This window comes from Hoplias malabaricus, chromosome X2, assembly GCF_029633855.1.
Source record: "Hoplias malabaricus isolate fHopMal1 chromosome X2, fHopMal1.hap1, whole genome shotgun sequence".
Taxonomy (NCBI): domain Eukaryota; kingdom Metazoa; phylum Chordata; class Actinopteri; order Characiformes; family Erythrinidae; genus Hoplias; species Hoplias malabaricus.
The window spans coordinates 56,616,725-56,630,539 of NC_089819.1; the positions used below are offsets into that span (position 1 = coordinate 56,616,725).

General features: G+C 45.3%; 1 protein-coding gene across 1 annotated transcript; it reads right to left on the bottom strand.

The window, feature by feature from the left end:
* Positions 1–259: 259 nt before the first annotated feature.
* On the bottom strand, positions 260–13,341 carry LOC136676671 (NEDD8-activating enzyme E1 regulatory subunit-like). Its single transcript, XM_066653827.1, has 20 exons — positions 13,169–13,341; positions 12,172–12,275; positions 11,968–12,028; positions 11,445–11,475; positions 10,662–10,733; positions 10,478–10,557; positions 9,641–9,750; positions 9,426–9,535; positions 8,609–8,671; positions 7,671–7,734; positions 7,374–7,465; positions 7,153–7,212; positions 6,928–7,061; positions 6,266–6,341; positions 6,112–6,151; positions 5,898–5,984; positions 5,135–5,227; positions 2,121–2,235; positions 1,775–1,824; positions 260–1,252 (listed from the first exon to the last, which is right to left on the bottom strand). Exons 1-20 carry the CDS (start codon positions 13,216–13,218, stop codon positions 1,143–1,145), a joined length of 1,602 nt encoding a protein of 533 aa, XP_066509924.1. The 5' UTR covers positions 13,219–13,341; the 3' UTR covers positions 260–1,142.
* Between the last annotated feature and the right edge of the window lie 474 nt (positions 13,342–13,815).

Consider the following 13,815-nt stretch of genomic DNA (forward strand, 5'->3'; position numbering starts at 1 on the left):
GCAGTAAGTTCGGGATGATTCTGGATCTAGAACTAATCACTAACTCTGACCTCAGTGAGGTTTATGAGGTTGAATGCCATCCGATCCTCACAGCAATGTTCCTACAGCTAGTGTAAATGTCGTTTTTTTTTTTCTCGGTGAAGTGTTGCATAAATTACAACAGCCACAAGATTACAACCACGTTATCACTGTATCACACACACACTCGGCTTCATTGTCCTCTCACTGTCCCCTCTCTGTCCTCCCTGGTGTGTTAGTGTGTGTTGTGCTGGTGTAGAGTGGATCAGACACAGCAGTGCTGCTGGACTTTTTAAACCCCATAGTGTCTGGACTGAGAACAGTCCAAAGGTTGATACATGTTTGATTTTTTGCTTTTCTCCAAACCTCCACCACAACAGCACAAACGCTCACAGGTCGTCTACACGCTCGGCCGTCGCCTCACGTCTGTTTACTGCCGCTCTGCAGCGCCCCCTGTTGATGACGTATTCTGTGACGTATCCTTGGTTTCCAGTAAAACTGGTGTAAACACGGGGACAGTTCAGGAACCACAGATCTTTTGGTGGAAAAGGGCTATGTGTAAACAGTGTGAATGTTTTAAAATGACATCCAATCAGAACAGAGGACATTTACATACATCAGTCTGGAGGCAGCAGGTTTTAATTCTAAAAAACGGAGAGTTTGTGAAACATGGGTTTCGTAAAGAGTTTGGGGGAAATTTACATAAAGATCAAAATAAAAAGATAAAGCACAGAACAAACGAAGATTACAGAGATTTATTTGTGACGCAGCGTGGAGCAGGACGTGAGACACAAAGAGAACTGACCACTGACCACTCCCACAAAACATCTGGTATAAAACAGGAACTTAAACCGCTGTCAGCTGTGTGTAAAGATCTCCCAAGGGGACTGGAGGTGGACAGGGGTCTGGAGGTGGACAGGGGTCTGGAGGAGGACAGGGGGCTCAGAGCTGGAAGGTGGTGGAGGTCTGGAGGAGGGCAGGGGTCAGGAGGAGGGCCGGGTCTGAAGGAGGGCAGGGGGCTCAGAGCTGGAAGGTGGTGGAGGTCTGGAGGAGGGCAGGGGGCTCAGAGCTGGAAGGTGGCGGAGGTCTGGAGGAGGGCCGGGGTCTGGAGGAGGACAGGGGGCTCAGAGCTGGAAGGTGGCGGAGGTCTGGGCCATGGCGTTGTAGATGAAGGTGTTGTTAAAGGGGACAAACTGGTGTGTGATGATTTTGATGGCTTCCTGCGCCGCTGCTCCTGGAATTAAAGAATAATATTCAGAGTTATTAAACCACAGTGAGCTCTCTCTCCACACACTGAGGACTGTTCTCTCCGCAGCTGAGTGTGTTCCAGGAAAACCTCCGTGAAGCCGGTCCCTGCTCTGATCAGAAAATGAATAGTCTCTTTTTGTCAGTGCTGCTGACAACTAATGTGAACGCTGCTGTAGCTTCAGAGATTTTACAAGCGCTGAGTTTGTGCTGGAGCTCTGTGTTTCCTGGTGATTGACAGGTCTCTGGCCAATCAGAGCTCTGCAGGGTTTACACCTCACATTCAGGTGGAACCGTAAGAGAACAGCGACTAAACAAGAACCCGGTTCCAGGAGCAGGACCAGATGTGGACAGTGGGAAAGAGGAAGAGTCGAGTCGGTTCCATGTGGTGGAAAGTGGTGTTAGATACATTGTGTGTGTCTGTGAGTCTCAGAGGAGACTCTGTCCACACTGGAGTCCACTGACTTTGTTTTGTGTAAACGCTGTGTAATTGTGTGTGTAATAATCTCACCTCCCAGAAACGCTGCCACCGTGTGGGGCTCCGCAGCTCCGTAACGACAGCTGGAAAAAAGACCAGACCCTTAACACACTGCAGTAATTCAGAGCTTTTACAGAAACAGAACAGAGACAGAATACTAAAGAAATGCAGAAATATTAAAGCAGTAAAACAAAAGAGTTAAAATAATACAATAAAATTAAAACATTTAAAAACAATTAAATTAAAAATAAAAACATAAGAGGCCATTAAAGCACCACTGGGTAAGAGCCTGTGTCTTTGCTCTTGGGCTCCCCCTGCAGTGATGAGACACAGGTGAGATTTCAGGAGATTGTTCCAGTTGTGAAAGGGTTAAACTCACAACTCATGGATGTAGTCGTCTTTAACGCTGACGCTGAGCCCCAGCTCCTGCAGCAGACTGTTCACACACACCTTCAGCTTACTGATGTCCTCCTCCACCTGGTAATTATACACACCTGTACACACACACACACACAGAAATGAAGTGTCTGAGAGGAGGGTGTAAGCAGTGACTGACGAATGAATGAAGCACGAGGCACAAACTAAATATTCCCTGGACCACTGCACTGGAGCAGAACTGTACCTTACTCTAAATGAACTGTAGATTTTAAAGTTTTTATGTCATTCACTGCGTTTCATCTCCAGGACTTTTATTGTGTATTTTATTCTCCACAGTTGTATAATGAAAGATTACAGAGACCCCCCTCTCCTTCTGGAGAAGAGAATGTAATGAACCTTTAGGAACACAACTGGACTCTAACACCACTGCTGTACCTTTAAAGATACACTACACTGTCTGTACCTTTAAAGATACACTACACTGCTGTACCTTTAAAGATACACTACACTGTCTGTACCTTTTAAAGATACACTACACTGTCTGTACCTTTAAAGATACACTACACTGTCTGTACCTTTAAAGATACACTACACTGTCTGTACCTTTAAAGATACACTACACTGTCTGTACCTTTAAAGATACACTACACTGTCTGTACCTTTAAAGATACACTACACTGTCTGTACCTTTAAAGATACACTACACTGTCTGTACCTTTAAAGATACACTACACTGTCTGTACCTTTAAAGATACACTACACTGCTGTGCCTTTAAAGATACACTACACTGCTGTGCCTTTAAAGATACACTACACTGTCTGTACCTTTAAAGATACACTACACTGTCTGTACCTTTAAAGATACACTACACTGTCTGTACCTTTAAAGATACACTACACTGTCTGTACCTTTAAAGATACACTACACTGCTGTACCTTTTAAAGATACACTACACTGCTGTGCCTTTAAAGATACACTACACTGCTGTGCCTTTAAAGATACACTACACTGCTGTGCCTTTAAAGATACACTACACTGTCTGTACCTTTTAAAGATACACTACACTGTTTGTACCTTTAAAGATACACTACACTGTCTGTACCTTTTAAAGATACACTACACTGTTTGTACCTTTAAAGATACACTACACTGTCTGTACCTTTTAAAGATACACTACACTGCTGTGCCTTTAAAGATACACTACACTGCTGTGCCTTTAAAGATACACTACACTGTCTGTACCTTTTAAAGATACACTACACTGTTTGTACCTTTAAAGATACACTACACTGTCTGTACCTTTAATGATACACTACACTGTCTGTACCTTTAATGATACACTACACTGTCTGTACCTTTTAAAGATACACTACACTGTCTGTACCTTTAAAGATACACTACACTCTCTGTACCTTTAATGATACACTACACTGTCTGTACCTTTAATGATACACTACACTGTCTGTACCTTTAATGATACACTACACTGTCTGTACCTTTAATGATACACTACACTGTCTGTACCTTTAATGATACACTACACTGTCTGTACCTTTAATGATACACTACACTGTCTGTACCTTTAATGATACACTACACTGTCTGTACCTTTAATGATACACTACACTGTCTGTACCTTTAATGATACACTACACTGTCTGTACCTTTAATGATACACTACACTGCTGTACCTTTAATGATACACTACACTGTCTGTACCTTTAATGATATACTACACTGTCTGTACCTTTAAAGATACACTACACTGCTGTACTTTTAATGATACACTACACTGTCTGTAGCTTTAAAGATACACTACACTGTCTGTACCTTTAAAGATACACTACACTGCTGTACCTTTTAAAGATACACTACACTGTCTGTACCTTTTAAAGATACACTACACTGTCTGTACCTTTTAAAGATACACTACACTGTCTGTACCTTTTAAAGATACACTACACTGTCTGTACCTTTTAAAGATACACTACACTGCTGTACCTTTTAAAGATACACTACACTGCTGTACCTTTTAAAGATACACTACACTGCTGTACCTTTTAAAGATACACTACACTGCTGTACCTTTTAAAGATACACTACACTGCTGTACCTTTTAAAGATACACTACACTGTCTGTACCTTTTAAAGATACACTACACTGTTTGTACCTTTAAAGATACACTACACTGTCTGTACCTTTTAAAGATACACTACACTGTCTGTACCTTTTAAAGATACACTACACTGTCTGTACCTTTTAAAGATACACTACATTGTCTGTAGCTTTAAAGATACACTACACTGTCTGTAGCTTTAAAGATACACTACACTGTCTGTACCTTTAAAGATACACTACACTGTCTGTACCTTTAAAGATACACTACACTGTCTGTACCTTTAAAGATACACTACACTGTCTGTAGCTTTAAAGATACACTACACTGTCTGTACCTTTAATGATACACTACACTGTCTGTAGCTTTAAAGATACACTACACTGTCTGTACCTTTAAAGATACACTACACTGTCTGTAGCTGTAGTGACAGTAATGTTCCTGTACTGTACCTTTAATTCTGAGAGTTTACATGAGTCCGGCAATAATCTGATTCCTTCTTCGCAGCTAGGGTTGAGTGGTATGAGGGTAACACCATATACTCCAGTAAAAATGAGGGCAGTATTAATAACCCGTGTGTGGGGCGTCAAATCATTGTTCGGTGTCTAAATTAAGCACAAGGCCAGAGTTCATTTACGTGCATTTAAGAGAGCCACAGGGAGGGGGTGCTGTGGGAGCTCACTGACTGCTGATGTCACACTCTGAAAACAGGTGGGGGCCCAGTCGCCCCCCGCAGTGTGAGTTTAGAGCTGAGTTTGGGTTAAAACAGAGGAAACACTCAGAAGAGCCTTCACTCGACTCACAGCTATGAGGCTTTATCTCTAAATGTGTGTGATCTGAGCCTCAGGACAGAGCGCTCAGTTCTAGTTCTGATGGTTCTAAAGGCTCTGCTGGTACCTGGATAGCGTGAGTGCTGCTGGTAGAACCGGTCCACAGAACGTAGCATCAGATAAAGAACCATCTCACTGTCTGGATTGTCCATGCTGGAAGCTGAAACACACACACACACACACACACACATTATTCCATCTGAACTGAAACGTAACTGTAACGCAGTTATAACCGCTCCGTCCAAAAGGGGACTAATGAAGCAGATGATGTTGTGCTTTACAGACTGCTACTGGATGAAATATCCACTGGGGGGCGCTGTTGTCCACACTCAGAGGTGTGTGATGTAGTTATTTATTTGAGGAAAGCGATTCGTCCTCTACCCTGTCACCTCGAGGAACTGTGATCCAACACCAAAGGCCAGTAACCTGGGTACAGCCTATCAGAGTGAAGTGGGTGGGGCTTATTATATGGACACACCCACACTGAGATGACTGGGTTATTTTAGAAGGCTAGGGGTGATAATGTGCTGAGCTGATTCTCGAGCTGCCGAGTGTGGTCTGTTTGAAACAGATTAGCGCTCTTTGGGTTTGTTAATAACACAGTTACTGCTGTGAGACCGCGGCATCTCCAACTTTAAACCAGCTTTAAACCAGCGCTGTCCGAACGGACCCCCTCTCAACCACTAGAGGGCGCTACATCACATTAAAGGTCTTTATTCTGTATTTGGTCCAGGTTCCTGTGCTGCCTGGGTCCTGTTAAAATCATTGTGTGTGTGTGTGTGTGTGTGTGTGTGTGTGTGTGTGTGTGTGAGAGAGAGAGAGAGACTCACTGATGGTGTCTTTGTAGAAAGTGTCGGTGCTGAACTCTTCAGCCAAACTCCTGCAGCGCACCACCCTCAGGAACGCTGCATTTTTACCTGAAAAACAAACCAAAATTACAGTGTTATTACACTGATAATAAAGTTATTACACTGATAATACAGTTATTACACTGGGGTAAAAACCCTGCCAAACTGGACAGTTATTGGAGAGTGTGTTACTCACAGAAAAGTCTGATGTCGTTTTCTGAAACACACTCTGGAGGCTTCCACAGAAAAAAAAATAAAGATTAAAGATTAAACTTCAAATGAAACTCCACTGCAGTTGTCCGTCACAGGGAGTAAACAGTGAACCCCGTGTTTTTAAAGATGAACCTCACCTTGCCCACGTTCTGGAGGTGAGTCTGGATGTGTTTGGACACGACAGCAGCATCCTGCAGAGCCTTCTCTCTGTAACTGTGTAACAAACACACTGCGACGATTCATACACACAAAATAACTCAGTGAATCACTCACACTGGATCACTCATACAGAACCACTCTGAGTGGATCACTCACACCGGATCACTCTCAGTGGATCACTCACACCGGATCACTCTCAGTGAATCACTCACACCGGATCACTCTCAGTGAATCACTCACACCGGATCACTCTCAGTGAATCACTCACACCGGATCACTCTCAGTGAATCACTCACACCGGATCACTCTCAGTGAATCACTCACACCGGATCACTCTCAGTGAATCACTCACACCGGATCACTCTCAGTGAATCACTCACACCGGATCACTCTCAGTGAATCACTCACACCGGATCACTCTCAGTGAATCACTCACACCGGATCACACACACACTATGGATCACTCACATGAAAAAATATCTGAATGAATCACCAAATCATTAAATCGGAATCATTTACAGTAGAAAAGAAATCATTCATTTGGATCATGTACAGGAGACACTGCATCATTCATACACAGTGGAGTCTGAATCATTTATAGTACAGTAGTGTGTGTGTGTGTGTGTGTGTGTTTACGTACACATTCTGTAGGTTGATGAATTTGTCTGAGTCAGCGATCATGTCGGGAATTGTTCCACGGAGCGGGAGAAGACCATTCCCTTCATTCCGAACAAAATCTCGCACACCTCTCACCATCAGCCAGAACACAGGAGTCTACACACACACACACACACACACAGACATGAAGGCACTGTGTTCCTGAGCAGCAGAGAACACTGATCAGAGCACCTCTGGTAAAACTGACCTGAGACGTGATGTTCTCACACTGCTCCGAGTTGAAGATGTCCTCCACGGCGCTGGAGATCTACACAGTCACACAACAACAGGTTCATTTTACTCTTTTAAACATAACATTGCTCTTAATTCTCCTTAACAAAGGCAGAAAGACGCTGGAGTGTGTGAGGACTGTTCTTAGTGTGAGAGCAGCAGCGGTGATGATGATGATGAAGTAGGTGAGTGTCGAACCTTCGTGGCGTTCAGTGCAGTGTTTACGTTCTTTATTGCTTCATCAAAGTTCTCCTCCTCCTCAGGAGCCCCGCTTTCGTTCGTCCGGATCCCTGAACGTATACAAACAAAAAGAGTGGAAACACAAACAAACAGACGAATGAAGAGACATTTCTTCTTCCTCTTCCAGTGACTTCCTGTGATGTCAGAGTTGAGGCGGAGAACAGGTCGGACTTGGCGTGAATAAACCTTTAGTCTGTCCTTTAAATGCCATTCAATATCAGATAAAGACCATAGCATTTAACAACGATGTGTTACCGCCTCTGATGAGCTGCCTGAAAGCCTCCTTCTCCTTGTAGTTCTTGGGTAACTGGACGTCGTGCTGGAGAGAGAGTGAGACAGAAACAGAGATATTACAGTCCGAGGGTCTCAGTGCGACAGGAATCAGATCTGATCTAACACTGGACTAGCGCTGGGTTTAGACTTCAGTGAAGTTTTAAACCAGGATTCTGGGATATTATTGAATGGATATAAAAAACCTTTAAGGGGACAGTGGAGCTGAGAGAGGGGACAGTGAGGGGACAGTGGAGCTGAGAGAGGGGACAGTGGAGCTGAGAGAGAGGACAGTGAGGGGACAGTGGAGCTGAGAGAGGGGACAGTGAGGGGACAGTGGAGCTGAGAGAGGGGACAGTGGAGCTGAGAGAGAGGACAGTGAGGGGACAGTGGAGCTGAGAGAGGGGACAGTGAGGGGACAGTGGAGCTGAGAGAGGGGACAGTGGAGCTGAGAGAGAGGACAGTGAGGGGACAGTGGAGCTGAGAGAGGGGACAGTGAGGGGACAGTGGAGCTGAGAGAGGGGACAGTGGAGCTGAGAGAGAGGACAGTGAGGGGACAGTGGAGCTGAGAGAGGGGACAGTGAGGGGACAGTGGAGCTGAGAGAGGGGACAGTGGAGCTGAGAGAGAGGACAGTGAGGGGACAGTGGAGCTGAGAGAGAGGACAGTGAGGGGACAGTGGAGCTGAGAGAGGGGACAGTGAGGGGACAGTGGAGCTGAGAGAGGGGACAGTGAGGGGACAGTGGAGCTGAGAGAGGGGACAGTAAGGGGACAGTGGAGCTGAGAGAGGGGACAGTAAGGGGACAGTGGAGCTGAGAGAGGGGACAGTAAGGGGACAGTGGAGCTGAGAGAGGGGACAGTAAGGGGACAGTGGAGCTGAGAGAGGGGACAGTAAGGGGACATGTTTTCTATTTAAGTGTTTTACCTCGTTGTACCACTTTTCCAAATACTTGGCGACTACGATGATCCACGGAGTGTGACTGTGGTCCTACAACAACAAAAAGGATAAAGATGATTAGAAACAGAAAAAACAGAATGTCTCCATCTCTCAGCGCCCCCTGGAGACCACGCCTCTGAAAACTGAGATTAAAATAAACCCTACGTCTGGAAACCCTCCAGTTCCTGCGTGACGTTCCCGCGTGACCAGCGCTTTGACCTCACAGTGTTCTGACCGACCCGGTGCTGAAGGTCTCCAGGTTCTGAAGTGATGGATGAATCTGATGGAGATGACTGTGGAATAACCACCTAGTGTTCAGAACTCGCACTGCTGCGTTAGCCTTTTACACTAGATCTGGTCCTGAACACGCATCCTGACTGACGTTAGACGTAGAGAAGGGTAGAGAGATACTTGCTGATTGACCGTTCGCGTAGACAACCGTCTGTGTCATAAACGTAAGTGTTCATCGTCTCTGTGCTGCACTCGGAAGAATCAGAATCACTTTATTGGCCACTGGAAAGTGTTAACTCAATCTGTGCAGTGAAACACATATTTAAACACACACTGGTGAACACTAGGGGGCAGTGAGAACACATGGGCAGCCCTAGCCACGGCACCCGGGGAGCAGCTAAGGGTTACGTGCCTTGTCCGAGGGCACTTCAGTCCTGACCTGCCGGGTCTGGGGATCGAACCTGCAACCTTCCAGTTACACGGCACCCCCTTGTGGAGATGTTCAACCTGCTAAACATGAGGGAGTGAGTGACTTCCAAAGTAACAAGAAAAGACCCCAGTTTCCAGGCCTCACCCTCTTCTCCATGTTGTCCAGATTATACGAGGCAAAGTGGTTTTTGAGTTCGGTGAAAGGCTGATCCAGTCTCAGATCTTCCAGAGCGTTATCGGGGTGAGATTCCACAACTGAGCGAGAAATAAACGACAAAATCACTCTCTGTTCATCACTGAGTGACAGAGGCAGGGAGTAACTACTTTCATTTACATTTGTTTGTTTGTTTGTTTGTTTACCTGTGTGTTCCTTCACCACAAGTCTCATGTACCCCACGAGTCCGTACGTCCTACAGACGAGGAACGGCACTCTGGCGTTCCACAACTCTGCTCCCAACCTCAAACACACACTAGACACACACACACACACACACACACACACACAATAAACACAAGCACTCCACTATTGTGCAGCTGCCCCCTGGAACCGCTGTGGGTGGGTTCCAGGACCCCCATCAATACCAAAATCCCAGGAAGTCCCAGTGGTGGAGTATCTGTGAATGACCTCTGACCGTACACTTTAACCCCGAGGCCACATCTGAGCTGATCTGATTATACTTTGATATTTTAACAAATGTCACTTCCCTAAAAATATTTGTTCCCAAAAAGCAACACATAATCAACACAAACCCAGCAGCAATAACGTGAGAGACGTCTGTACGTCATTCGTCTGTCGTCTGTTTAAATTCACTCTAAACAAGGACTTCCCAAAAACCTATTGTCAAAGGTGCTGATATAAAGTGTAAAAACACATCGTGACGTTTCCTTTAGAGCTCTGAACGCTTTCTGAGATTTTAATTAGTTTTCATTTTGCTATGAATCTGATGTGACACTGTATTTTTCTAAATCTGTGGCTCACACTCTTCATGAGACAGGTGTGAGACACAGGTGAGAAATCCCCTCCCCACCGTCAGAGTTAACGACCCTTTAGCCCCCTCCACTGTGGTATTTATTTATTTACAAAGGTATCCATATGAGCTAGGGTAAGGGTTAGGGTTCAACCTCTATGTATTTGAACAGACCCTTTAATGTTTCTGGTGTGTGTTAGTTTTGTAAGTGTTCGCAGCTCTGCGGTACCTCTCTGGAAGCTGGACTCCGATGACTAAAGCGAATCTGTGGAAGAATTCCGGGTCGTTCTCCAGGAGTTTTTCGGGACTCTGAGTGAAAACACAAAGTGAATCCGGGCTGTGAGCAGCTCCCACCCACTGAAGGAGGGAGAACTGATCTGAGCTCATGAAGCTGTTTGTGAAAAAGTGCTCACCTCCTCCACAAAGTTCCCGGACACGTCGCTGTTGAGCTCCTGCAGAAACTCTGTCGCAGCTTGAGCTCGGTTCTGTTTAAAGCAAACAGCACAGAAATATCCCATAATGCACTTTTTATTTTTATTATTCTGCTTTTCCACTGCATGGGATCGGATCGACTCGCTTCCACCTGGTCTCTTATCCACTCCCACAGCTCCTCCCTGAGAAACGGAGCCGGTGTCGTCTCAAACCCGTCTCTAACCCTAACCGTGGGCTTTAAAAACCACAACAACACGGAGGTAGAGTCAGGAGCTGTTCACTTGGTGTGTGGCGTGTTGTTGTTGTTGATGGGGTTTGGACTGAACACAGCTCCGCCCCCAGTTCATCTTTCTCTGGAGATTTTCCTCAGACACCGACCCAAGGAGCGTCTGACCCTCTTCAGAAACCCCTCGGGGGAACGTTACGAGCTGCTGCTGAGAGTCGGATAAAAACTAATGTGAACGCTGCTGTAACTTCAGAGATTTTACAAGCGCTGGGTTTGTGCTGGAGCTCTGTGTTTCCTGGTGATTGACAGGTCTCTGGCCAATCAGAGCTCTGCAGGGTTTACACCTCACAGTCAGTCCCTGCTCGGCTCGGCTGGAACCGTAAGAGAACAGAAACTAAAGAGAAGAATTGACCGGTGGAAAAGCAGAAGAGTCGAGTGGAGTTGGTTCCATGCAGTAGAAAAGCCCATTAGTTTCCTCATTAGCATATTTTAAGTCTCTTCATTAGCATATTTTAATAAGGTCCTGCAGGTAGCTCACCTTCCCGATGCTGTCGCTGCTGAGAAAGAAACTGCAGAGGAACAGAATGGAGGCCGTTAGAGAAATTACACAGCGCTGCATTACTGTGATGTGTCTGAGCCACAACAACAACTTTTATTATGAAAATAGTTGGCAATTAATTGTTTCACTGATTAATTGGTGTACTGTTTATTCCCCACTGACACTGATGTATAATCCGTCTGTCTGCTGCTCTGGGCCTGTGCCACGGTTTTACTGAGTACTCCATACGTGGTGTAAACAAATAACATTTATGTTCACGGAAAAAGCCCAATGTCGCTTAAAATACACAGATCTGGCAACCCTCGTGATGGTAGTGAAGGCTATGGAGTGAACCACTGTGAGGCAGATGAAGGAGGAATACAGTTCTTCAAAACTTAAAAACTAATTTAACGTGTCTTTAATCAGCACACGTTTATCACTGCGTCTCACTGTGTATTATTTAAAATGATAAAGTTATGTTTACAGCTTGTATCTAACTCTACAGGAGGGAGGGGTGTGTTACTTGTTGCCGACGTCTTCTCCGTTCACTTTGTGTCCGTCCACGATGGTGAACGCCCCGATACCTGTCAGAAACATCAGGAGAGTGTCACACACAGACAACTCCTCATCAGCATCACTCACACGGCTACTGACGCTGGAACATTGCTGTGAGGATCTGATGGTGTTCAGAATGTGTGTGTGTGTGTGTGTGTGAGAGAGGTTCTACCTGGGAGAATGAGGTTCTTGAGGATCTCGGTTCCAGTTGCGCAGCAGTTGATGAGGCAGATGTGAGCGTTCTCCAGGGCCTCCTGACCATGGTCTCCCCACAACCTTCACACACACACACACACAAGATTAGTTATCTTTGTCAATGTGCAGTGTAAAACCAAACTGTGGCTCTGCATTTCACACACACACACACAGAGCAGTGAGGGAGCGGGGGGCAGTTGGGGGTTCGGTGTCTTGCTCAAGGGCCCCTCAGCCGTGGATGTTGAGGGAGGAGACAATGCTGTTCTGAATCTGCAGCGTTCCAAACACACCTCAGGAACAGAGATTCAGACTGGGTTTCATACCTCACACACCTGAGGAGCCAATCCCCTCAACGTGGGGGCGGGGCTTTCCAGCTGCAGGTGAACTGTGGGGGTGGAGGGGAGATAGAGGCGGGGACTATTTGCATATTCATACATCACTGCTTAATGAATGAAGCCGTAGAGTCACAGCTCTGGGGACTTTTATTGTGGAAATAACTTCTACATCAGTCACTCTGAACAGAGAGGAGTTTAAGGGGTTAATCCAGGTCTTCCCTTTTATCTATTGAGAAGAAATGTCCTCGGCAGGGCTCCGTAGTGTTATGAATATTATGGGGTGTCTCTGGGTGCTGAATGGAGTGGTTGTATTTTTACTGCAGCGCTTTATTACACTTTAAAACCCACAACTTAGAGCTTAATTACACTGCAGACACTATCGATTTATAAGATTGTCTTCTGATTATTATGGGGTGTGTACTGTGTGGAATGGACTCAGGGAAACCCTCATTTTCAGCAGCTCAATTAAACACACACACACACACACACACACACACACACACACAGATACAAAAATAAGATGAGTATTGTGATTGTGGGGTGAATGAGCTCAGTCTGTAACATTAGTTGCAGCAAAGCGATGAAAACCAGCTCAGCGCACACACACACTAGTGTCCAAATAAAGAGTGTTATTTTTACCTCAGCTGTCGGTCATATCTCTGCTCTTTGTTCGTTTTCTGTTCCGCCATCTTTCACTGTGTTTAACCTTAATGTTTTAAACAAATCCTGGCGATAAAACCCCACCGCCCGCGCCTCTCTCTCTCTCTCTCTAAACCCATCCGCAGATTCCACACACACTCGGGTCCCGTTCCAATCCGCGCTGTTCCCTCCTTCACTCGCCCACTTCACTTTATAACGACTTTCTGACGACACACCCCGCCGCGTATCTGCCCCTTTTCTTACAGCACTGTGTCCGAGCTTTAGATTAAAGAATAAAGTATCAGTTCATTATTTAAATCTTTTATAAATCAACATCTTTAGCTCATAAACCCGTCGCTCACTTTCTAGGGCACTAGCTGCCAAGGCTGCTGCTCTTCTTCGGCGCAGAGTTTTAGGGCAACACATTACACCCACACCGCCGCCTAGCGGTTAGTGATACACCCACAACTCAAACTAAAAACCAAGAAAACGAAAGGAGGATTTAATTAAAGATTAATTCTTAAATATACATATAACTAATAAAGAATAATTAATGAACTAGATTGAAACTGTGACGCAGGTGATTATTACAAATATTTATAAAAATCTAAACGCATTTTAATTTCATTCTAATCACCTGCAGAAAT

Coding starts and splice junctions, on each gene's coding strand:
- LOC136676671 (XM_066653827.1), bottom strand. CDS start 13,218: ATGGCGGAACAGAAAACGAACAAAGAGCAGAGATATGACCGACAGCTG. Junction 12,029..12,171: donor CAAGAACCTCATTCTCCCAG/GTAGAACCTCTC, acceptor TGTTTCTGACAG/GTATCGGGGCGTTCACCATC. Junction 10,558..10,661: donor CCGGGAACTTTGTGGAGGAG/GTGAGCACTTTT, acceptor GTTTTCACTCAG/AGTCCCGAAAAACTCCTGGA.